We start from the raw sequence: 27,547 nt of genomic DNA, 5'->3' as shown, positions 1-27,547 counted from the left end.
CCTTAACATCCCTCTTATATTTTTGGTCAGTGGGTGGCAGTCATAAGAAACTAGAGAGTGCATGGGAACATTCAAAACTATCTATCTACCCTGGTCATGTCCCTCGAGAGGGGTGACCGACAGCAAGACAAACACATACACAAAAGCAAAGAGAATTAAAAAGGGAAAAAGTAGCAAAAAACACACACAAATTGTTTTTGGGACTTCGGCCAACCCAAATGCCCGAATACCCAAACAAGTTAAGCACCTCAGCACCCAGGTTGGTCATGCTTTCGTCCCTCCAGATGAAACGGGACACAAGTTAGCGGCCGTGTCACTTGGGTCAGGGTGACACAACACACTCTTCTGTTCAACAGCAGGGCCCGACAGCTTTCACTGGTTTACCCCTGCCGCATCATACGGGTGCCCTGCCCATCCCTTAGAACACGCCCAAACATCCCACTATCACAACACCTCTCCACTCATTCCTATCACAAACAAGAGCTCTAGCTTCCACTATATTTAGACCTCTTTCCTGCAGTGCACTCATAGCACCATCCATCCACATCAATCGCGGCCTTCCTTTTGGTCTCATTCCATTTACTTCTGCTCTGTAGATCCCCTTCAACATTCAAAACTATATAATAAAAAAAGACTTGACCACCATGCAAAAAAGCCGCTACCCGAATCCACTCCATCGAACTTTCTGAAATTTATTGTACAAAAATATCTGATTTTGGGTGATTAGTCTACACAAAATGACCATTATTATTTGGTATTATTATTTGCAACTGTGTGGTTTTTAGGAAGGAAGGTATTTTTTTAAGAAAGATTGATCTTTAGCTTATTTTCTTTTAAAGAAAATTCTTTTTTTTCAAACTAAATGGCCCAGTTTTTTTTTTCAAATTAATTGTTTTGAACAAATCATAATAGTTAAAAATTCAATTTATTTGGTCTACTGAGGGAAATTCACTTTCACCGACTGCACCGAGGGATACAGTCAGTGCTGTTGCAGCAGAGCGTGCGGAAAATGAGTTATTCAAAGCACCTGATATTCCCAGGTGGCCTCCCATCCAAGTACTAACAAGGAACGAACCTGCTTTGCTTCCTGAGATTGGGCGTTTGCAGGTTGGTATGGCCGTAAACAAACAAATTACATGTTTGGGGTGTTGTGTAGAAAAAGTACTTATTTGAAAAAAAAAATCTCCTCTCTAGGGCATTTTTGGAAGATTCTTTTAAACCAAATGACCCATTTTTTACCTTAAAATTTTGATCATTTTTATTCGAAACCAAGCTCACCAAATTTTGAGAATTAGGTGTTAAGTACATTATCATTCTTGATTTAGGGGTTGCTCAAAACAAATATACACAGACTTCAATTATGATCTTATATAAGAAATGTTTTAACTTGTTTTGTCTAGTAAAATAAGCAAAACAGAATTTAGATAAGCAAATGGAACATATTTGTTAACATTTTAAAGGGACACTGTTTATAATTTAGCACTTCCTTGTTGTTAAAAAAAAAACTTTTATTCATTAAAAAACAATAATAAATGATGTTACATGAGTCCGCCTAGAATCTAGGCAGCATATCATGAATCACAACATCCAGGCCCTAGATGGAGTTGACACTATTTTCCAACATCTTGCTGCTAAATACACCCTAGAAAGACAAACAGTTGTGAAAAAATGAGGAGAAAAAACGTGCAGTTTTGTGTCTTCATAGTGTGCATAGTTGGTATTCATCATTGTGCTTTTTAGCATTCGTTATTGATTGCGCTACACAAAACAGCAACCTCTAGTGGTCAAATAATAAAGACTGTCCTTTTCGAAGTAGGATTTTTTTCTATTTTAGAAGTAAAATAAATTTACTTGAAATATTGTGCACAGTTCATGTCATGGGAACCTGTCGTGGGTTCAAATCCAGCTCCAGACTTCCTGTGCGGAGTTTGTATGTTCTCCCCGTGCTTGCGTGGGTTTCCTCCGGGCACTCCGGTTTCCTCCCACGTTCCAAAAACATGCATTTTAGGTGAATTGGCCGGTCCAAATTGTCCCTAGGTGTGAATGAGCGAATGAGTTGTCTGTCCCTGTGTGCCCTGCGATTGGCTGGCAACCAGTTCAGGGTGTCCCCTGCCCACTGCCCGGAGATGGCTGGGATGGGCTCCAGCATCCCCGCGACCCTAATGAGGATAAGCGGTACGGCTGATGAGATGAGATGAAGCATGTTCTGCCAGTTGCAAATTGGTCTAATTTAAGCTATTCAGTGAATCAGTCCACTCATGACCAAATTGTGTTACTTTTGACCCGATTGTGTTCATTTCCTTTGCGTTGGAAAACGTTCAGAAGACAAATGACAGAAAGAGACCGGAGATTACAATGTTGCTTTTCATGCAATCACATCCTTCAAAAAGAGAAATTTAGATATCCATGATGAATGGGATGCCTTTATTTTTCCAGCGACTTTCTTTTAATTGGACGATTCGTGGAGGGATATTTATTTTTCCTTCCTTTGAAAATCTGCTGCTGTAATTAATGAGGCCACTGGCACTCGCACAGCTTTCTAATGTGCAAAATGTTACCGAACTCACCGAAAGAAACGTGGTGATCTCACTGCGCATTAAGTTTCTCTACAATAGCTCTGTTAGTTTGCGAAACATTAATCATCTGCATCTGGGCCTTTTTTTTGTTTTTCTCGATTACTGTAATGTACTACTTTCCGGTCTCCCAAAGTCCAAAATCAAGAGCTTTCAGGTGGTACACAATGCTGCAGCGAGGCTTTTAACTAAGACAACAAAGTTTGATCACATTACCCCGATTTTAGCTAACCTGCATTGGCTCCCTGTTAGCTTAAGATGTGATTTTAAGGTTCTGTTGGTAGTATACAAAATCATGCATGGACTTGCTCCCTCATATCTTTCAGATTTGATTTCCCCCTATGTTCCGGTCCGATGCCTTCGCTCTGAAAATGCTGGTCTACTATACTAGTGATCCCAGAGCCAAGAAGAGATCCGCAGGTTCGAGAGCGTTCTCCATTCGGGCCCCAGTGCTATGGAATGCTCTTCCCCCTGAGATTCGATCTGCAACCTTAGTGGAACTGTTTAAATCTAGGCTTAAAACAGACTTAGATTATATAGCATATGAATGACCTATATTTTATGTTGACAATATCTGTGTAGTATTTGTTATCGCAACATCCATTGCAGCCTGGTCATCCTGGAAGAGGGATGACCTCATGTGCAGGTTGATTCATTGTCCTCATGTTGAGGTTTTTGAGTTTTTCCTTGCCCGTGTGTAGGTTTTAGATCAGGGGATGGTGTAATAATAGTGTGTGGTTTGCAATAATCTGTGGTCTGTGCAGCCCTTTGAGACTCTTTGTGATTAAGGGCTATACAAATAAACATGACTTGACTTGACTTGACTTAACTTTTGTTAAAATAAAAAAAAACTTGTAGTTGCAATTTACCTGCAATGATGTATAAGTAAGTGACATGTTACTAAACGTGCTCTTTATGTGAATGGACGGGATTTTTTTGAAACAGATTGTAAAAAGGAAGCATGCAGACATTTGTTATTGTAATACAGCATATGAATGCACTATTGTCACGCATATCTCACAAACACACACACACACCATTACGCTGCAGGCATTCCCAATCTAGACACCCATTCTATCCGTACGTCCGTATCCATGTGTTTTCAGAGGCAGAACGGGAAATTTGGGGGCCAATGTGGTCAAATGCAGGGAGTGGGAAGTTAGCACTGGCAAGGAAACGTTCAAGTCGAGCATATTTGGAGTAAGATAAGAAGAGTCTGGAGCGAAAGGAAAAACTAAAACAACACAGAACCGCTCGAGACGGCTACAACACATCTTTGTGTCCTTGCCAAGGCAGGAAAACATAGTGTTTTAATCGAGGTTTACCGAGAAATAGGCCATGTTGGGAGCAACAAAGGAGCGTGTTCCTGAAATGCAATTACTTTTCTCTGTAACGAGTACTGTAACACACTATAAATACATTTTTGTAATTTGACGGTCGTTACAACATGTAACGCTATTTGTTAAAAGCATATCATGAATCACAACATCGACTGCAAATTTGGCAGCTACTCCCTCTTTCATGACGTCACATACAAGCATCCTTTCGCCAGCAACGTAAAGCTCTATACAACAAATGTGTTAGAGTTTGGGGTGTGGATGAACCCAAGTGGGGGAGGCAGAATCTGTAGGCAGAAGGACTTAACAAGATGAGGACCAAAGTACCAAAAAAAAAAATGGGCACTAAAAACTTACAAAATGCTCAGACAAAAAAAACCTAGAAACAAAAACCCAACTTGACAAAGTTCAAACTAAAGACTGCAATGAGCAAAGTAACAAACAAGCCTGGCATGGTGGTGGAATGGAATGACACAGAGAATGAAACACTCAAAATGACCCGACAGAGTTTGCTGAACATCTGTGCCCAGTTCAGTTGGGGCCCTCTGGTGGTGGGAGGTATGCCAAACCCTAACAAAATAATAAAATATATTATACATACATCATATAACTGAGTACATTGGCGCAGTCTCAAAAGAATATATAATTTCTCCCCACAAATATTCCGATATTCTTCCTACCATACATACTCACATCCAAGCTGTATTTGCAGCTATAAAATGAAATACTGTACTGAAATCAGGGGATCAGTTTATATGCATTTGTTTATTTGGTTTTGTGTCACCAGTATCGAATAGTAGGCAGTGGGGAAAGGGCGTGGCTTAGACAGGAACAACCAAATCAATGGGGTAAACGTGCTGGATTTTGGTCTTTTGTTTGTAAAATTATTTTTGCAATACACAATGCCTGGAGACGAAAAGCAAACGTCTTGAACATTACCCAGAAATCGAAAAAGAAATATTAAAGTGTTTGAATTAGAGGGAAGGTTTTATACTTGAGCCCGACTGGAACCCAAACAGAAATTTTGCGTTTGCCATCGGCCCAAGATATCCATCTTTCTCACAAAAAAGATATGAAAATTAGTTTTGCTTCGGGTTCGGTCCCTCAGATCAAATTATTTTGTCGGGCTCAGGCTGCCCGGGTCAGTTTGGATTTTTTAGACCCGATCTTACCTCTAGTTTGAAGACAAAATTGATATGGAGTGTCTCAATTGTTAATTTGCAAGCTGTTAAGATTGCACAAACCAAGAAATATGAAAGCTTCACCGTTTCCACAGGTTGGTGTGCACATTTTCTTGAATTTATTTTATTATGTGGCAATTTTAATCAGTAAAGGGGCCCCCTTAATGTAAGTATTCATGCTAATTTGTAATTAGATAGTTACTTTCAGAGTAATGCGATACTTTTGGGTTTCAGTTCTCTGGGGAAAAACGCAATCACTTTTTAAATTAAGTTATTAGGAACTGAAACTAATAACTTTTTTCAGTAATGTACTCAACACTGGAAATAAGCAAAGTTGTAGCCCAGATACAGCAACGTAAGGGGGGAGGGGGTGTTTTTTGGGTCACGATACCTTGACCTCCAGGGTCATTATAAAATCCCAGCCTTGTGTGGCACTGGCAGGTGCTCTAATGGGACGTAAGCTCCGAGTATCCAATGTCAGTCCTTTGTTTGCTTTTTTGATTTATTACTGACCGCTGCCTCGGCTCACATGTGTGGAGGAGCGCCCCACCTCCTCTCAACACCTTTCTCCTCCCCCCTACCCTTCACCACATAAATAAACTGTAGTTCTGGTAGGAATGCCTCGGCCCCACGATTTGGATCCTCCCCCGCTGATAAGACGTCTGCTTGGGACATCTTCTTGCAGTGCACATCCTCCCGTCTGGACAAAGGCTCGCACGCTCTGACATCTGCAAGCTCTTTGCATCCAGACGGGCCACGAGCAAGAGATCGACTTCGGGCTCCAACAGAAAGGATAAGGGCCAAATTGATACCAATATGGCAGATCAAGTATTCTGTCAGGTGAGCTGACTTTGAGTGAACAGAAGCCAACAGCTGTGAGCTATAACACACAGCTGCTGCTTCGGATGGAAAGTATTTGAAGAATACGAGTGGATTTTGAGGATGCGGTGTAAACTTACTTCCACTATATTTACAGTGTATGCATTCAAACCAGTATTGACAGTTAGATGCATCAGAATTAGTATAACCCCCCCTTTTAGTTTTTTAATCACACAATTACAATAAATCCTTGTTATTTTGCAGAGGTAACGTTCTGTGATAGGCAAAATCTGTGAAGTAGACACCTTATTTTTTACAATTATTATACAATTTGATACTCTATTATACTACATTGAAACAGAAACGTTTTTTACTGGCCCAAGCATTTGCTTTACAAATGAAAGTACTTTAGAATTTATTTTTTTTGTTTTTGTTTTTTTTTACAAATACGGTAATCCCTTGCTGTATTGCTGTTTACTTTTCATGGGGTCACTAATTAGCTTAACAGTTGTTCCGCCCCCTTTTAGCCTGTGTCTGCCTTTGTGTCAATAACATTACGGCCTAAGTTGTACACGTACATAAAACAGCTTAACAAATCTGCATTACATATGCGCAAATCTTTTTCAATTTCAAGTTTTTTTGAAAGCCATCATGTCAACAAAACGCTCTGAACCACAAAAATACCTGCAGCCAGGTACTAAAGGCAGAGGAAGATGCTTTTTAACACCAACGATATTGGACTTCTCGAGAGCTTAAGGACGGTAAAACATGTTTGTTTCCCAATAACGTCAACATGATGGCGACAAAAAATGTCTCAGGTGAAACAAATGAGGTGTCCTAAATCCATAATGGAATATAGAAGAAAGACTGTATTTTTTTTTAATTATAAATTGACAGTACAGAAGTTGATTTTTTAATTTAAAACGTTTATAAAGTGCAATACTTATATTGAACAAATGTTTGAGCTTGTAAGGTTTGTTCTTTGGTTTCAATGTATGATATGTAGTTAGTAAATAAATAAAGGTCTTTTTTAGAACACAACCCTCGCAAAAAAAAGGGAATACTGTTACTTCTGTACTGTCAAATAATAACTTTTACCCACAAATGTGAATGGCGCACAACGACCTGACTTATTGGATTGAAGGGGATAAACTGAAAAATGATTATGAAAAAAAATACAAATTACAGTCGTACAAATAGTGACAGAGTTGTATTTTACAGCTCTTTTGAATGAGCCTCTACATTCTGACTTTTTTTCTGTGAAGAGGTATAGAAGAGGCTGAGTGATTGTTTATTCAATCGGAATGCATAACACACTGCAGGATGCCAATCCATGAAGTGGCAAAACTGTTAAAAGCAAAATGTTATAGCAAGTGATCGCTGTATTGCTATTCAGCAAAAGAGCGAAAGCGCAATACTCTAATGCTAATACCCAAAACTCCACTGCTAATTTCAAAGGTCAATAAAGCTGATGTCAGGCCAGCATTCGCAACTAATGACATTAGCATTAGCAACCTGTTCGTCGATAGTAATAGCGGTCAGTGGCACTTTGAATCACTTGCTGATACAAACCTTGCCTACTGAAACTTAGCTAGTATAATTCACCACGAATTGGCAATTTTTCTCTAAAAGTAAATAGAAAGTAAACATAAAAGTGCGCAGCATTCCGAAAGGTGCATTCAAATTTGATAACGTCAGGTAATCTCAGACTGAGAATGTCTATAGATGCATTCAAAGCAAACAATTGCCAACTATTTGAACATTGTAGTTTTTCTGTTAATGTGCAACACATCACGTGTAATACTAATAATGTGTGAAGTTACATTTGAATTTTTTTAACTCGATTACATGAAGAGCCCTTTTAGACACTCGTGTTTAAAAATATTGAGGCAGGTGGTAAAAAAGGACGTGAATACATTTCTGAACAGCGGGATTTACTTTCAAAAATTTACCCAACACTGGAATTAACAATAGCAAAATTCAATCCCTCAGAAAGAACAGTTGAGGGGCTGTTTATGTGACTTGTTGTATGTTTGAATTGTTTTTTTTCAGTTGAATATACCATTTACTTGAGAAAATCCACCCTCTTATTAATTTCTAACTTTTCAGAAAAATAAAGGAAAATATATATATTTACAACAAGGTAACTATAGAAAAATGTTGTTACACAATGTTGACTTATTTGTAAACAAGCTGTGGCATTATGCAAAAAAATGCAAGCCAACAATCAAGCATTGCTGTCAGAATATTGAGGTAAAATGTACTGCATAACTTTATGTTTAACCCTGGCGAACCCAAGAGCCCTTTTTGTCATTGGAAAATTATGACTTGTGGGTTCTCTGTGGCTAAATAAAATCAGTATATTTCTTATTCAGTTGTTCCTTTTCCCCACCATGATTTATTCCAAAAATAATAACAAAAAAAATAAAAACTACAGAGTCAGCAGCATTTCTTCTTATTCGGAAGAGATTCACATGCACATTCAATAATCTTCTCTTTCCCCATGTGCGACTTTATTTTATACTTCATCCAAATGCAACACGGAAAATACAAAGGATTTGAATCAGAGAACATTTGATGGCAACGGAAACAAAACATGAGAAAATATCAAAATGGTACACACGACTCTGCAATTGCTGCTCAGTGCAATACGGCCTTATATTTTGTCCAAACATAACAAAAGAAGAACAGAATGTACTGTTTGACAGAGAGTCTGCAGCATTTTAGTATTTGATTTAAAAATTCAATCATAATTCTTCCTCACTTTTTAGAGAGGGGTATTCATTTTGAATGTTTTACCTCAAGGAATGTTTACATTTATAAACATTAGGTAAAATATTGATTAAAAAGTGTACAATCTATTCAGATATTTAGGATTTCTAGTTGGCGTCTTCAGGGACCAGATACAATTCAGATGACAAGTCCTTGATTTTATCCATCTTAAAACTATATACCTTATACAAGTTTTAATGGAGTGAATCAGCACCTGAAAAGCCACCTTTAAGACATAAAGCACCTGTACTAGAACTATAAATTGCTCTTTGTACTACTGAACCCTTCACGTGCCTGATTAATTCAAGAATAAGGGATCTGTTGATTTAAAATTCCAAATAAATTGCAATCCAATTTGAGTGAATATGTCATTTACTGTAGACATTTCGATACTTGTGATCGCAAATAGCTTGCACTTCAGCTGTCCTGGGTGAGGGGGCACCAGCCAAGGACGACCACGTTGACCTCACAGCATGTATGTCCTCTAATTTGGGTCAACACCCACCGGGCCGAAGCCAACAGTCCGAACAATGATGACAGAAGGAAGACAAGCTAAAAGGCACAAGGCCACTTCCTCTGTGACAACATGGCGGACTTCACCCTTCACTGATAGCTTTAATTCATACATTGGCTACAAGTACGAACTTAAGTTATTCTTAATTAGAGATGTGCAATGTGTATATACTGTACAGTGCTGGACAATTCATCTTATTTTTCTTTTTGCAATAGGGCGGCATTAGGTCAGGAGGTAGAGTAGTGTTATATGTCGAAGTGTCCTTGGGCAAGACACTGAGTCCCTAATGCCCCCAATAAGCAGGTCGGCGCCTTGCATGGCTGCATGGCCGCTATTGGTGTGTGAGTGTGTGTGTGAATGGGTAGGTGTGAAGCACATTGTAAAGTACATTGGGAGGTCCTTATTGACTTGAAAAGCGCTACATAAATGCAGACCATTTACCATTTGCCATTTGAAATGGCTTCCCTTGATCTTTAAAGGTATAGTGATCAAAAAGGGATTAGTAACATGCTCAACGCCATTATCTCATCTCATCTCATTAGCTGCACCGCTTATAGATAGATAGATAGATAGATAGATAGATAGATAGATAGATAGATAGATAGATAGATAGATAGATAGATAGATAGATAGATAGATAGATAGATAGATAGATAGATAGATAGATACTTTATTCATCCCCGTAGGGAAATTCACACTTCCAGCAGTCTACCCCGTTGTTTATTAACAGATGAACATGATGCCCTAGGGGTGCTTGTAGCGAAGTGGATGACGTCACGCCAGTCCAAAAATTCGACATCCCTGCGGCAGATGGAAAACTTTTCTTTGTGAAAATCCAGGGATACATATCGTGTGCGGCACAGTTCTAAGGTCTTGGGAACCTTCTGTGTGGGTTCAAATCCAGCTACCAGAATTCCTGTGCAGAGTTTGTATGTTCTCCCCGTGCTTGCGTGGGTTTCCTCCAGGCACTCCGGTTTCCTCCCACATTCCAAAGACATGCATTTCAGGTGGATTGGCCGGTCCAAATTGTCCCTAGGTGTGAATGAGCGAGCGAGTTGTCCGTCCCTGTGTGCCCTGCGATTGGCTGGCAACCAGTTCAGGGTGTCCCCTGCCCACTGACCGATGATTGCTGGGATGGGCTCCAGCACCCCCGCGACCCTACTGAGGATAAGCGGTGCAGCTAATGAGATGTATATATATATATATATATATATATATATATATATATATATATATATACTGGACTGTCTCAGAAAATTAGAATATTGTGATAAAGTTCTTTATTTTCTGTAATGCAATTAAAAAAACAAAAATGTCATACATTCTGGATTCATTACACATCAATTGAACTATTTCAAGCCTTTTATCATTTTAATATTGCTGATTTTGGCTTACAGCTTAAGAAAACTCAAAAATCCTATCTCAAAATATTAGAATACTTCCTCAGACCAAGTAAAAAAATAATTTTATAACAGCAAAACTACATCAAACATTTGAAAATGTCCATTAATGCACTCAGTACTTGGTTGGGAATCCTTTTGCACGGATTACTGCATCAATCCGGCGTGGCATGGAGGCAATCAGCCTGTGGCATTGCTGAGGTGTTATTGATGCCCAGGATGCTTCGATAGCGGCTTTCAGCTCATTTGCATTTGTAGGTCTGGTGTCTTTCATCTTCTTCTTAACTATACCCCACAAATTCTCGATGGGGTTCAGGTCAGGGGAATTAGCAGGCCAATCAAGGACAGTGATGCCATGGTCAGTGCACCAGTTACTGGTGGTTTTGGCACTGTGGGCAGGTGCCAGATCATGCTGGAAGATGAAATCCTCATCTCCATAGAACTTTTCAGCAGATGGAAGCATGTAGTGCTCTAAAATCTCTTGGTACACAGTTGCATTTACTCTGGACTTGATGAAACACAGTGGACCAACACCAGCAGCTGACATGGCTCCCCAAACCATTGCTGACTGTGGGAACTTCACACTGGATTTCAAGCAACTTTTTGCTCCTCTCCAGCCTTTCTCCAGACTCTGGCACCTTGACTTCCAAATGAAATGCAAAACTTGCTTTCGTCTGAAAAGAGGACTTTGGACCACTCTGCAACTGTCCTGTGCTTCTTCTCCATAGCCCAAGTCAGACGCTTCTTCCGTTGTCTTGAGTTCAGAAGTGGCTTGACCATGGGAATACGGCTATTGTAGCCCATTTACCGGACACGTCTGTGAACTGTGGCTTTTGATACCTGGACTCCAGCTTCAGCCCACTGTCTTTGAAGCTCCCCCAAATTCTGGAAGCGGCTCTTCTTCACAATTTTGTTAAGGCTGCGGTCATCTCTCTTGGTTGTGCAGCGTTTCCGGCCACATTTTTCCCTTCCAACAGACTTTTTGTGGATATGCTTTGAAACTGCACTCTGTGAACAGCCTGCTCTTTGAGAAATTTCTTTTTGTGTCTTACCCTCCTGATGGAGGGTATCAATGATGGTCCTCTGGACAGCAGTCTTCCCCATACTTGTGATTTAGTTTACTGAACCAAGCTGAGTGTTTTTAAGGCTCAGGAAACCCTCGCAAGGTGTTTCGAGTTAATTAGATGATTCAGGTGATTAGTTGAATAGCCTACTTGTAAACTTTTTCATGATATTCTAATATTTTGAGATAGGATTTTTGAGTTTTCTTAAGCTGTAGGCCAAATTCAGCAATATTAAAATAATAAAAGGCTTGAAATAGTTCAGTTGATGTGTAATGAATCCAGAATGTATGACATTTTTGTTTTTTTAATTGCATTACAGAAAATAAAGAACTTTATCACAATATTCTAATTTTCTGAGACAGTCCAGTATATAGTATATATATATATATATATATATATATATATATATATATATATATATATATATATATATATATATATATATATATATATATATATATATATATATATATATATATATATATATATATATATATTTCAGAGTATTCAAGCGTGTTCAATATGAGAGGATGAATGGCTGTATTGAGTTTTAATAGTATTTCAATCGATTAATAATTGTTTTATTAATTGGGATTTCAACCTTAATCCAATATGATTATTATCCTACAAATAAACAAACGTACTATTGCTCAAAACAGTAAAATAAAAAAGTGTCAGTCGACCTCCGTTTTACCATTTGGGCCTCAGTTCTAAAAGGAGTTTTTGTGTGTGATTCATCTTATAATGTATACATTGTGTATCCATTTTTTTCACTCCTCCTTCTGGCAAAAAAAGCTAATGATAACAAAGTCTTGGAAAAAAGATATGCTACACCGAAGAGCCCTTTTTCTGTCTGTTTGTCTGGAACTGCAGGGATTTGGCGTCTCTGGGGGCACATCCCTCCGAACCAACAGCCAAACTTCTCTCCTCCCTCCTCTGTGACCTTCTCTTTTCCTCCTTTCATTCCCCACTTCATATAGCACTTTCTCCACTGTTTTTCCCTTTGCATGTGCACCGTCCATCATTTGCCCTCAGTCTGTCCCAAACAAATGCACTTTTCACTGGGCTTATCGGCCTCCGTCTCCCCTCCTCCCCCCCAGCCGCGCATAATGAGACCCAAACATAAGCCTGCACAGGCTCACATCTGGAAGGAGTTTGGACATGGCAGTTTCCTACCAAGACGCCTAAATATTTAGGTTAAGAGTTACTGCGTGTGGATGAGCCCGTGATAAAGGGGTGGGAAAGGGAGAGAACAGGGGAGCAGAAGATAAAGAAAAGAGGGAAAGTGTGACAGATGATGCCTGTCACTTGAAATACGCCAGCGATAAGAGCTTATCAAAATAGGGAGGATGTCTTTTAACATGTTTGGTTGCGTATGAAAAGTAGCAGATGCAACGTGAAGCTGTGAGGAGGAGGTGAAACCTTCGCCGCCACCGGTTGCTCCTTTGCGGCTGGCAAGGAAAACAAACAGGCGGACAAATAGTTTTAATAAACAAATCCACATTGGGATTTCCCAGGAGAGTGAGGGGCCTCAGCTGGAATGTTCACAGGGTCCAGCTGTTGTGCGTTACACGTAGAAGCTGGCCCCGGAAGCCTCTGGACCTGCTGAGTCCTCGGGCCCCGTCGAGGCTAGGTCAGGAGGAGGAGGGAACCACGAGGCACCTCGCACCTGGTATACTTTCCGCGTTTCAGTCCGATCGCATCCAGGAATTTCGGCAAGAGCGTGGATGCGGACGCAGCATCTCGCATTCCACATCTGGACTGAATGTCAAAGACTATTGGAGCGTGGACACTATGCAAACTCTGGGTTTTCTGTGAGAGGCGTAGTTCAAAATTACCTCACTTAGAAGCACTCGTTGGACACAACTGGAGGGCAGGCTCACTCATCAAGTGCGTTTTTGCTGATGTCGATTACAGGCTTTGTTTTATGTGAACTACTGAAATACCCTCACACACAATATTCAGTCGGGCAACTTGAAATTAAAAACATTTTTTCTTCAACGTTTGTGTCAATAGAGGTAAAAAATTTATACTTTCTCCAGTGAGGTGTTATAACTCCCCTCTTGTCAGAGGACCAATTAAAAAAGAAGGATATAAATAAAATACGTGTTGCGCCGATGGAGCTCTGAGAAGGTGACGAGGGTTTGCAGGTCGTAATGGACATCATTATTATTAAACTTGTACGCAAAATGAGATAAAAAGCCGAATCCCATTTCTACTGACACCAGCCTTCTTTAAGCCTTCAGTATTCTCCCATACCAACACTTGGTGTTGTTATTGGTCCAGATTTCAGCCGTTTTTGAGGTATGAATACTGTCCCATACCGATCGCAGGTATTAGTATCTGTGCCGATAAATAAAGGAACAGAAGTCACCTCATCAAGTTGTCTCTTTAAGGCACAGGATGTTTAAGCGCAAGGAAATTGGCACAGTAGGCCAAAAACATGCACATTGAATGAAAATGTAATCATTTTTTAATACAATCAAATTAAAATATTTTAGAAAACAGTCATATGAAATAATATATAATCATATATGTTGACAGGTCTGTAAATTTTAGCTACCTGCAAGTGGTCAAATAATACATGCTTCAATTTTTTTTTTTTAAAGTTCACTGGCACATCATCTTTGCTGATTTTAGGTTTGTTTTGTTATTTTGATTGAAACACACATTAAAAACATAGTAAAGGAGGTTTAAAAATAGTAAAATCTAAAGTTACTGACAAATTAATGACCAAAATAAAATACTTGTATCACCTCCTGAGCCATGGTGACCACAAATGAAAAACATAGTCTCAATTTAGGCAAAGTGATATTTCAAGCTTAAAACAAAACAAACAAAAAAAAAACATGAAACTAATGCCATTAATTAATTTTCAAACATTTTAAACTGACGGTGTGCCTCGGGATTTTTTTAATAAAAAAAGTCAAGTCAAGTCACGTTTATTTGTGACGCCCTTATTCACAAAGATTCTCAAAGGGCTGCGCAGACCACAGATTATTGCATACTACAGACTATTATTACAAAATCCCCTGATCTAAAACCTACATGAGGGCAAGGAAGGGGTGGCCTATACAGGAACAGCACTATTAATGGGGCAAAGTTGAGCACAGAATTTACAGTAAAAGTGTGCTGAATTTTGGTCTTTTTATTTGCAAAAATATTCTTGCAATTCACCATGCATGGAGAGGTAAGAAAACGTCTTCAAATTACCCAGAAATGGACAAGGAGATTCAGCCAAGAGACAAAATGGATATGGAATGTCTCAAATGTTTGTCCACAAGTTCTCAAGCTTGCAGAAGCCAAGAAATATGAGGTTGTACACTTTTTCTTCTTTTTTATCTTATTATGTGTCCGTATTAAAACAGTTTTAGGGGCTCAGCTTCAATGCAAGCATTTATGGTAATTTGTAACTAGATAGTTGCTTTCAGAGTGACGCGCTACTTTTGGGTGTCAGTTATCTGGGGGTAATGGAATTACTTTTTAAATGAAGTAACGAGTGTCTGAAACTAACTGTTTTAAAATAACACGCCCAACACTGCACATAAGACCGTAACTTTTATTTTGGTACACTGTAAAAAGTATTTTCAGTAAACGAGAGATTTCAGTCATGTGTACGGGGCGTTCTGACCAGTTGAATGCAAAACAATCAATCACATCTTCCAATAAATGCCTTTTTGTCCACAACTCCATGGCAGCATGTCGAGTATTTGTACCAGAACAAGCCGACCATAATGAGTAGGTGTGGCCATGGAAATTTTCTTCAATCACCTCAACCACGGCTATTTTTTCCCTTCCTGTTTTCTGCAATGTGTTTACCAGATGTATAATCCTGACTTTATTAAACCCTAAATGCACGGCTCTATAAATGGGCCACTGGCTGACTTTAGCTCTGCCGGGGGCTCAAACCCACTTACTTTGTGCCTCATGCGTTTGCTCCACTGGAGCTCTTTTCTTACAGCGCAGCGACATTGTGGGAAGGAACACAAAGTAAGAGAGCAGCTGCTAAGAAAGTATGACAACTCATTCCTTTTGAGCGTACACCAACGCCGCCCAAATATGTGTCACTGATACACATTATGAGCCCATTCGTCACATTCGATTGTATGTTTTGGCAGAGTCGGCCCTTCTTTCAACTCAAGTCCAAATAGACCACACAAACGAGTGCATCCCGGTCCGAACATATCCGACTGTACTGACGCTAAATTATCATGATGTCACGCCGCTCTCACAGGCTACACGTTTCTTTCCTCAGCACAAGGTAATTGGAAGCCATATTTAATGGAAGCAGTTCGAGAGTGAAATGTGTTTGTGCTTATTCCAATGGAAGAAGAGAACTGTTGAAAGTGTCGAACAGGCGGTTGTGATGATTATGATGATGATGTCGGTGACGGTGATGCTTTGTGCACAGTTGGCTCAAATGAGGACTGAAAGTAATTCAAGATGCCCACTTTGTATGAACATGTATTCTAATTGTCACAAGACCTCATCCGAAATGCAGTTGTATATGCGGGCCTCAAATTACATTCAGAATGTTAGGAACACTTGTGAAAACTGGTTATGTTCACTTAAAAAAAAATCAAATGCATGAAAAGCCCTTTCTCCAAGTTATTGATGCTCAGTTTGACAAAGAGAAAGTTATTAAACCACATGGCTCTTGTTGTGGTTGAAAAAAAAGAACCATGTTTACAACCATATTCAGCACTTCAGTGTAAGACAGAATAACCTGAAAGGAACTTTGCTACAACTTAAGACCAGGAACAAGCCTCAAAAGAAAGTCTCTATCACACACACACTTTCGGATACATTTTCACAAGTTTGAAAAGCCCACTTAAGTTTGCAACATTGTGTATTGCTTGTTTTCCTGTAAAATTTAACTATCCATCCATGAATTTGATTATCCTAGAGCTACCATACAAAACAAAGCTTTTTTCCTAAACTTTTTCTATTCATCAAATTCAGTCATAGCAGCAAGATTACTAAAGCTCTTAGATCTCTTGTTTTTTTAAATTTATGCACCACCTTCTGGGCACTAGGTTGACATAACCTTTACAATAGCAATAGTAACGATTCGTTACCTTTTATTTACAAGAATATTGTTTTATTTTTTTATTAGACTGTTTCTCCTTTTAGTCTTGCATTAAATTAATGCTGCTTTTTGTATTATTGTAAATATACTAAATAATATACATGGAAATTATTGTGAGAATGTTGACAACCTTGGTAATCAAAATGAACAAGTCTTTGTAGATTAAATTTATTGGTATCAAGTAGTAATCGAGTTAAAATGGTATAGGTGAAATCTATCTGCTGATGTGGTCTGGAAGACTACAATGGGCAGTTTTTTTTTAGTCCAGACCTGAATTTTAAAATATGCACAAAATCTATTTTGTACTACTGAAAGGTTTTCTCCAACAGCTGTCTCAGCCACCCTCAAAAGTTTTTTTTCGTAATGATGCGTGAAATGGTTAAGTATGACACGTTTAGTTGAAAAGAAAATCTAGCAACAAACCTTTTCATCTGTCACTTAAATACCTAAATAAATATACACACAAACTCACATCAGATAAAGAAAACATGCATAGCGTTATTGTCATGAAAAAAAAAGTCCCTCCATTTTTGACGTTTTTTTAAAGAAATGTTTTGTCTTTTTATAACGTTTACATGGTAAACATTTCAAGAATCCAAAGAAGTCACCACTAAAAAATGAAAATATGTTTTATTTCACATGAGAGTGAGATACACATACCCAAACATTACAAAATAAATAGTTATTGTAGTTTTTTAATTGAGTGTAACCTTTGTTGGGATTTACCCCCAAATCACAATAGTCAGAAATATGTAGTGAAATAAGCATTGTTCCAAGTAAAATGTAATGTGTTTTGGGGGCACGTATCGCTCATTTTAAAGATCAATGACTTAATTTCCTCTTATTATTTTGAAGAACTACGGTAGTTATGGTAAAATGGTAGCTAATTTTACTCGTTTTAAATATTATTCTTTTTAATTTATGATTTATTTTAGGCAAGGGTGTAGTTGGCATGGATGGAGGACAAATCCCCTCCAATGTGGAGCAATCAGTCTTTTTTCCCATCAGGAATATGTGATTACTTTTAAAAAATTGACTTTAATAATTGCGTTTAATAAAAAGAAAAATAATAATTATTGTACTTTGGAAATCGAACGAAAAATAATATTTTCCGCAAAAACGAGAAAAATGATCGTGAATAAGAAACATGCTTTTTCAATGAGCACACATAAAACAAGTTTGAAACATTGTAAAATTAAAAAAAAAACTTAAAACAGTATGTTGTATGTTATATTGTCACATGAATGATAAATAAAAGACTCCATACTACCCTCTTGTTCTCATTTTAAGGACCATTTTTGGAACATTTTTTACAGCCTACATGGAAATATGAATGAAAACAACATCTCAATTGTTTCTGCTGTTGGGACAACCCAGAAAAAGTGAAATAAAATATAATTCGGGGGATTGTTATCAACATAATTTTGACTCAAGGTCACCAGGAGGGCTAAATACAGTTTAAAAAGGACACGGAGAGTCTGGCCAACTTACAAAGTGACGGTTCTGTTGGGCAGCAGGCCGGCATCAGGGGGTTCGGACAGCTCCTCCTTGCTGCAGCTGACCCTCCGCCCAAGGGGCTGCTGTCCTCCGTGCGTCTTGGAGCGCTCGTCGGTGCAGCTGCAGCCCAGCAGCCCGCGGCACGCCCGGGACGGTTGCGGTCCCGGTCCCGGTCCAGCCAGCAGGAGCAGCAGCAGCATCAGTACCGCGCGACCCGGCAAAACTGGGATGCCCGAGCCGAGCGCGCTCATTGTCCTTGGGCTGCCTCTCAGCTCAGCCTCCGGTCAACCCATATCTCAGGCATGAAGCCTCCAAGGGGTGTTGGGAGGGAAGTTATCCTCGGTCCCGTTGAGCAAAAAGAGGCCAAAAGTTTGACCCAAAACACAACAAGCCGGTCTCGTTCTTAAAACAAGAAATACTCAACACATGTCACCTTGTTCCGTTATGTCATTGCGGGTCGCTTCGTTCGATCAACTCCAAATGTTTTTTCCTTTTTTCACTTTTTTGGAAAGGGGGACTTCTATCTTGAAATCCAAAGGAAAATCCAAATTTTTCTTTCCTTACAGCAAGTTTTACGAATGTATCAGAGTGTCCAGTTTAGTAAATTTGGTGCTCCAATTGAAACCGTCTTTTGATGGAAATCTCGACGCGACACTCTAAATCCCACTGACATCTCTGGCGGAGCGCAGCAGGAACTAGAAGTCTTGCCAAAGTTTTTCCAAGTCGCCTCAACTTTCTTCCTTGGTTTTCTTGAGTGTCATTTGGGCGAAGCATAGGAAGAAAAAGTCAGCCGGTGTTGAATGTTCGGTGTCAAAACCTAATCTAGCGGTTCTTTCTGACCGTTTGCCACATTCGTTTAGTGCGTCTCAAAATTGACTCCCAGGTCCTAGCGCTTCCCTTTCAATCTCCACAACTTGCAACGATTCGTTTTAAAGGGACAGAGTGTTTTATCAAGCGCCTCTTGACGGTTAAAAAAACATGTTAATAATAAAAAAAAAACAGAAGTATATGAGAAGAAAAAATAAACTTGCCCTTGTACGAACGTGAATTTTTAAGTTACTTAGAGGCAGTGTTGGGAATAAAGCCTTAACAAATAAAACTGTTACGTAACGGTGCTATTTTTTTCAGTAAAATGGCAATTTTTCCGCTGTTATAACATTTCAAAGGGGTGCACTACTTTTGCTCCAGATTGCCACCGCGGGCTGCCCCAGCCAACTTGACGCCATTTTAAGCGACAGTCTTTCGCTCTCCTCTGAGTTGTTTTCGTCATGTCTTTTCGGATCATGTCACCTTTCAAAATAGTGACTACCATATAGTTAGATAGCGATTACAAATATAGTATTAACTAATGCGCTCTAAGAATAGGCGAATGAGGGAAAATTGTGAGTCCTATATTTGACAGTACCGACACGTGTTATTTGCGAACGAAACGTCTCAACGAGCCGGCTTTTGGAAGTAAAAAAGTAAGCCGTCTCCCTACTAATCAACAGCAAGATACATTTTTTTTCTCTTTTGGGGATTCCATGTTGTTGACTTTAAATTTTTTGAGCATAAAAAAGTCAAGATGTTTTGTCAACTTTTTTGTAGATTCATAAATATTGTAATCATATTTTCTGTGTTTCTTTTTCATTTTGTGATAGTATTTTTTCTTTTGTTTCTTTTTATTCCGATTTTTTTCTTTCTTTCTTTTTTCCTTCTACGGTGAACGTCCAAGCTACTTAATTTTTGAACTTTTTTTACAATAAACCTCATTCATGTCGAGCAACCCAGCATCTCACAACTAAATGTTAAGTAACCATATATATGATGTAACGAAACACATGTACAATTTAACATGTTAAACTACATAAATAAACACGTTTGAAAAGAAAAATATGGTGTAAGATTATTTTGTACCTTGTACGGGAAAATACGACAGTTTGTAAGGGCATGGAGCCGTGGAGGTTGACAGGTATGCTACTTGCTTTTTGAAAACAACATTACCTACACTACTCATATGTTGATAAATGTCTTGCACATTTCATGTATTTTCTTGTGTAACCATCTCACAACTTTAAAGGTTTTCCGCCTTATTTTATAGCACAATGGTTGTCAGGACCACTCTGGGTTCGAGTAGAATCACATTACAGAATCGCAGATTAATACGGTGGTTTTTATTTTAGACAAGGTCGGCTCAGGGGATATCGGGTATCGGGGCAAAAGTATCTTGATCACCGGAGGCAGCGGTCGTGGTCCAAGAGGCAGGCAAGGAGTTGGTGATCTGGTAAAACTTACGTCCGCAAAAGCGACAGTCCAAATGTGCGGCAGGCGTTACCCGCGGTCGGGAAAGTAGGCAAGTCGTGATAGCTAAATGAAGCCCCATGAAGCAGTGAAGCTCTGGAGGGAAATGCTTCACACACCAAGGGGCTTCAAGATGACATGACTACGCCATCATGTGGACAAAACATCACATATCGAAATGGTGTGGTGTAAATCATGCTCTGAACACACACAGACACACACACAGACACATAAAGACACACAAGTAACACATGAATTGGTCTGTGTTGCTTTGTCTATTATTTTATCTTTTACATGATATTAAATTTTAATTATTTTATATTTTATTTTAATTTGTTTATGCAACATCTATTGCAGCTTGGTCATCCTGGAAGGGGGATTGACTCAAGTTCTGCTCTTCTCAAGGTTTCTTCATTCCTTCATGCTGAGGTTTTGAGTTTTTCCTTGCCCTTATGTAGGTTCTAGATCAGGGGATGGTGTAATAATAGTCTGTAGTTTGCAAAAATCTGTTGTCTGTGCAGCCCTTTGAGACTTTTTGTGGTTAAGGGCAATACAAATAAACATGACTTGACTTGACTATGTTTGTGCTTGGGCAAAAAGTGAAAATGTGAAACAAGGAAGGAAAATAAAGTGCTAATTTTTTTTTATTTAGTTCCTTCAATGTCTGACGTTTTTTTCTTAAGTTTTTTCAGGCTACGTTATGCAGAATGCATAGCGTTTCTTTGCCATTTTTATTTTGAACTGCACTGAATACTAGCGGTTCTTTGCCTGAATCTGTCCCATCGTGGAGCTGCTTTGCAGGGCTTCAAACTCCCAGTTCATGAACCACTCGTCTAAATTAAGCAGCACACGCTTCAGGGATTCCACCCGAGAAGCACATCACTCGAGGCAAAGGTTCGCTACACTGGAAACAAAAAAAGACTGTAAAAAGAAGGTTTGGAATGTGACAAAAGAGGCCACAGGCTAGCACCAAGCCCAGAAAACAGTGAGTGATTAGAGTGTCATCAGGACAAGTGACACAAGTTGTGGCTGGGAATTAGAGCCAGGAAGTAAGTGACCAAAAAAGGCAAGGGCAAGCAAGAGGGGGGAGAGAGAGAAAATCAAACCAGCGTGCACGACCGTAACAATGGCACTCTTCTTTTTTCAGTGAAGTCCCGCCAAAAAAGAATAGCCGGGTCTACTATACCAGCTTGCAGTGATGCTAAAGGGAGAAGCGACAACATGATTACCATGGAAACAAAGCTTGCGGTTATCAAGAAATACGAAAAGGCACACAAATGGCTCATTTGTAAGGCCATAAAAAGACACTTTGTGACTATTGACTCAGCAGGGTTCAAACTGTGAGTGTGAAATCGTGCACAAATAGGTATCAAAGTAAACGAGTGACAAAGCCGATCTGTTTGAAACCACCGAATATCCGACTGTTGACCTTGTGGCTTGTTCTCCTCCTGCGCATCCGAATCCTCCACTTCACACTTGACTTTGGTTTTGTGCACATTTTTACTTTGATATGTAAATACTTTAATAATTGTACTGTATTTATGTATGTATTTTTGAATGAAAATTGTATTGAATTATTTATTGATGTATTTATGTAACTTATTATGAATATGACTTATTATAACTTGTTACTATTACAGACTACAGACTTTTATTACACCATCCCCTGATCTAAAACCTACACGAGGGCAAGGAAAAACTCAAAAACCTCAACATTAGGCAAATGAAGAAACCTTGAGAATCGACCGGACATGAGGTCATCCCCCTTCCAGGAGGACCAGGCTGTAATGGATGTTGCAATAACTAACAATAAAATAAAAAATAAAATATAAAATAATTAAAGTATAATATGAAATAAAAAAATAAAAAATAAAAGATGACCAGGTTGCAATGGATGCAGGATTAACACAGAATACACAGAAAAAGAGTTTTTATATATTGATTTAGGATCTTGTATCTGTATTGTCACACTCTCCTGCCCGTCAGTGCTGAGGTACGATTGAACACTAAACACTGTAAAATAATGGTGACCAGATGATGAAGGTGCTGTATCTGTGTCAGATCAGGAGGCTACTCCAGCGACTGGTAACCATGGAAACCAGTACTGTTGCATATGGGGGAGCAAATTCCTGCAAAAAAACACTCTGTAGAGGGATGAGCACTGCCAGGCTGTACTTGCTCAAGATACACCACAGGGAGTGGTACCCTGACAACCCTGACGGTTAAGGGATCCCTGAACAGTCAACCACCTAAGAGGCATTTTTGGTCTTGATTATTGAAGAAAAATAAAGAAATCCTTAAATGGATTCTGAAACTTATTAAAGGGATGGTATGTGTTATTTAGCGCTTCCTAGTGATATATAAAATAGTTGAATTAAATGATAAGCAAAAATACATGAACTGTCATATAATTGTGCTTTTTCTTTAAATACTCGTTGGTCAAAAATTGTGTATTCCTTTTACAAAAGATAAGGCTCACCCAGTGGGAGCTGACATTATTGTCCGCCAGCTTGCTGCTAAAGGTACCCCAAACAAACAAAAACTAGTCCTTTTTCTTTATTTGTGCATGTTTTCTTTTCTTAATTATTCTTGTATTTTTACTTTTTTCTGATTTCCCTGTTGTTGTTCAATTTGTTTCGCTTTTCTTTTTGTATTATTTCTTCTCTTTTTTGTATTTATTTCTTATTTTAGCTTTTTTTTCTTCTTTATATTTTTTCATTCTTGTTTTCAATTTTTTTATTCACAAAAAGTGAGAAGCAAAATGTTGCATTCTTGTCGCTTTGAGTCTCTGTAGTGTCCCGTTGAAGGGACATTGTCTCTTATTTAGCTGCCTCTAATGGGGAAAAATACTTCATTAAAAGAAAAAGATGAACTGTCATATATACGTGCATTGTTTAAATACTCAAGGGTTGAGAAATGTGCAATTATTTCACATAACATCAGCTATACCGAGGCAGAACGGCAGTGCGGTGTTTAGCGCGTGTACAGCACAGTTCTGAGGTCGTGAGATCAAACCTTCCTGCGTGGAGTTTGCATGTTCTCCCCATGTCTGCGTGGGCTTCCTCCGGGCACTCGTTTCATCCCGCATTCCAAAAACATGCATGTCAGGTTATTTGGCCAGTCTAAATTATCCCGAGGCATGAATGAGCAAGTCTTTCTCTCTGAGCCCTGCGACTGGCTGGCAACCAGTTCAGGGTGTCCCCTGCCCACTGCCCGAAGATAGCTGGGAAGGGCTCCAACACCCCCGCGACCCTACTGAGGATAAGTCATGCAGGTAAAATAGGATGGATGGATAGCCTTACCTAGAGGGAGCTGACACAGTTGTCAACTGTGGAATGCTCTGTCTCCAGATATAAGATCTACAACCTCAATGGAGGTTTTTAAATCCAAATTCAAGACCCATTCAGCATCTGGACCTGAAGCATGTCAACGTTTGCATCGACCACTCGGCAGAGACGGGATGTTGCGTCATTGTTGTTATGGACTTGTTAGCCAAATTTTTACATATAACTATGTTTTTCTCATTGATGTTCACTATGTTTTGAGTATTGTTACCCAATGCAACAATTATTGCACCCTGGTCATCCTGGAAGGGGGATGACCTCATGTGCGGCCCCCTCTCAAGGTTTCTTATTTTCCTTGTGTTGAGGTTTTTTAGTTTTTCCTTGCCGGCATGTTGGTTTAAGATCAGGGGATGGTGTAATTGTAACTTGTTCAGTGCTTTGAGACATTTTGTGATTAAGTGCTATACGAGTGAAGGTAACTTGACTTGACTTTTCCAATATCTTGGGTACCAAACAGCTTTTATAGGCACCGATAACAATACTCGATACATACACTCATGTCCCCCAATTTTTTTTTTTTGCACAAATATGAAATGAAATAAAAATGAAATGAGCTGCATTTATATAGCGCTTTTCAAGTCAAGACTCTAAGCGCTTTACAGTGTGCTTCATATTTCCCAATACCGGCCGTGCAGCCATGTAAGGCGCTAACCTGCTTATTGGGGGTATTAGGGGTTCAGTGTCTTACCCAAGGACACTTCGACATGTAACACGGAGGAGCCGGGATTCGAACTGCGATCTCTTGATCCCAAGAAGAGTGCTCTACCTCCTGAGCCACTGTCGCTGCAGATATCCTTATCAATAAACACGTAGTGCCTAATGTTGCATTTCAGAAAAATGGGAAATTGGATTATTGCAACATTAGTTTAAGGCAGCACGGCGGCTGAGTGGTTAGCACATCCACGAGGTCATGTGATCACATCCAGTTACCAGCCCTTCTGTGCAGAGTTTGCATGTTCTCCCCCTTCTTGCGTTTATTTCCTCAGTGTACTCTGGTTACCTGCATGTCAGATTAATTGGCCAGTCCAAATTGTCCCTGGGTATGAATAAACGAGTGAGTCGTCTGTCGGCCTTAGTTGGGCACACCAAACACAATCAGTTTGGGATGTCCCTTGCCCACTGCCCGAAGACGGCTGGGATGGGATCAAGTACCCCCAAGAGCCTTCTGACGATAATGCAGATAATGGATGGTTTGATTAAGGAATATAAATTACAGTCTTTCCCAATTCCCAACAGTGTATCATTTGGGCACGGGGAGGCTTGTTAGCTGGAATTGAACCCTGGACAGCCGCATTGTGGGGCTGCGCTTTAACCACCCAGCCGCCATGAACAATCATACCACTGTTAAGTTTTATTTAAAAAAAAAAGATTCATAGGTCGAGAAATTTATATTTCTTTTACATAGTGGAGTCCTGGCTAGAGGTCGCCTACATGTTTGTCTAGTGTCTTGCGAACGAAAACCAGTGCCACAGAGCGCAGTGTGGAAAAACTAGACAACCATGCCATCTAGTGGTCAAATATTACACATTTGGGCTTTACATAATGTGCAAAAGTACATCATAATTTTTTTTTACATGACATGAGCCTCACCCTGAGAGAGCTAACTTCAGAGTCTACCATCTTACTAGTATTAGTACCCCAAATAAACAAAAACCCTGTGAAAAGCCGGGAAAGAAAATGAGAAGAAAGTTTGGTCCCATTAAACCTCTGTAATTTGTATTTATCTTTGTTTTACTCATTTTAGGTAACACTACACATTATAGCACCATCTAGTGGTCAAATACTACACAGTGTCCTTCTAAGGCAGTGATCTTAAAAAGTCGGCTAGGCCCCTTGGAAGCAGTGTTCCCTCAAAGCTGCAGGCGTGCGCAATTGCGCACTGCTCGCACATTCTCAGCGCACAAGAAAATCTAGCCAGCGCACAAAAATGAGGGCTCAAAATTACTAATTAAGAAGCGACTTGAGTCAAAGTTACAGTGCATGAAGGTAAAAATCACGGGTTCCCCTGACGTTGTGTCCTAAATGCGGTATTTTGAAGTCGAGTCGAAGGAGAACGAAGTTGAGTAAAGTTAGTAGAGTTTGTCGGGGAACCGGCTTCTTCGGTTCGGCTCACTAAAAGGAACCGGCTCTTTCGGGTCCTAAACGGCTCTTTAGGTTGTTTTTGCTTCTTTAATCCCAACATGAACAAATATTATGTAAAATTATGCACAAAATGATTTAAAGGAAAGGGTGAATAGAACAAAAAATAAAAAAATACCCAAATGAAAAAGTAGTGAAAAGCTGAGAAAAAAAAAAGAAAATAAAAGAAAGAAATGTAGGAAAAAAGTAAATAGAGAACAAAAAGAAAAGAGTAACAGCTCGGAAAAAATAAACACAATATTTTTTAAAAAGAATTTTTTAAAAAGTAGAAAAAAAACACTGAAAAAAATAAGAAAAAGTTGCATTCAAATAATTTCCAATTATATCAAGTGAATATTGTTGCAAACATTGTACTTCCACTAAAAAAGGTGATTAAGTACAGTTCTGTATCTTAAACCGACTAAATAAGCCCCCAAAAATGTTAATATTATGCGACAAAATATATCAGGAAATAAAAACAAATGGATATCTTGTGAAAGAATTGTAAGAACAAATGACGTTTGTAGGCCGTACAACCTTTGCAATAGTACATGAGTCAATTCATTCAAAAGAGAAAAATAATTTTGCATTGCCGAAAACTCAGCAAAATGTAACTTGATGTCAAGTTTTGGACATGTTTGATAATTAATTATCTTGCCACACTTGGGATTATGGTTGCTCACTGTTGTTTCAAGCACTGCTCACCGACTTTGTGTGAATGCTCAGACCCGTGGAAAATTAGAGGGAACATTGCTTGGAAGGGGGTCTCGTTTGACACCACGAACTTTTTTTTATTGTTTACTGTTCTAGAATAAAGTGCATTGCACCTCCACTACAATAGGAAGCAGCAGAGTTTTCATTGGCAGAGTTTTCACTCGGCGGTAAAGCATCTGCGATTTGCACATACAATGCTAAGAGAATGAATATGAAGTGTGGGACACAGAGTGTTGCAAACCCTCCAGTGACCCCATGAAATTTTTTAACAAGAACGAGAAGACAGGCGAAGGGAATCAGGATAAGGAGGAAATTAAAGTCTCCAGAAAGCTAAGACAAGGAAATTTGATAAAACATATGTAGCAATCTGCTTCACTGCAACCACTGTGTTGGACAAGGAATAACGGTGAGCTCGCCGTTTTAAGATGTTGGCAGCAGACAGCCTGAAGCCAAATAAATGAAGCTGTCAATTAACGAGATTGCTGTACACGGAAATCACTCTGATGAGATGCTAAAGTTTGTTTTGGGGAGGCAGACCAAAAGAGAGGTTTTCTTCTTCCAGGGGGGACTTGTCAGAAAATAATTGAGAAGCACTGCTCTAACAAAAAGAAGGGGCTAAAGTCATGGAGATCAAATGGAAACAGAGGCATAAGTGAGCTAGGCATCTCTGTTGGCTGCGGCTGCATCGGCTCGCTACAACGGGTCAGGTGCAATCGACATTTCGTTCTGTGTACATTGTTACACAGAATGACAATACAAGGAAATTATTATTATTATTATTATTATCTGCCTAGGGCCCGGTAACCACTAGGGGGCCCCCAAGAGTGGTTAACTTTTTTGGTGCC

The 27,547-nt window shown here is 39.3% G+C and overlaps 1 protein-coding gene across 1 annotated transcript in view; it reads right to left on the bottom strand.

Moving 5' to 3' along the window:
* The window catches only part of adgra2 (adhesion G protein-coupled receptor A2), an 84,790-nt gene extending 65,742 nt beyond the window's left edge, over positions 1 to 19,048 (bottom strand). The window contains exon 1 of the mRNA XM_088335783.1: positions 18,241 to 19,048. Coding sequence (XP_088191909.1) covers positions 18,241 to 18,497 — 257 coding nt within the window. The 5' untranslated portion in view covers positions 18,498 to 19,048. The remainder of the gene's footprint in view (positions 1 to 18,240) is intronic.
* Between the last annotated feature and the right edge of the window lie 8,499 nt (positions 19,049 to 27,547).

The sequence above is a fragment of the Urocampus carinirostris genome, chromosome 5, assembly GCF_059441175.1.
Source record: "Urocampus carinirostris isolate Australia breed hairy pipefish chromosome 5, RoL_Ucar_1.0, whole genome shotgun sequence".
Taxonomy (NCBI): domain Eukaryota; kingdom Metazoa; phylum Chordata; class Actinopteri; order Syngnathiformes; family Syngnathidae; genus Urocampus; species Urocampus carinirostris.
Note: the sequence above shows the minus strand (reverse complement) of the source record. Positions and strands in the feature narration are given on the sequence as shown.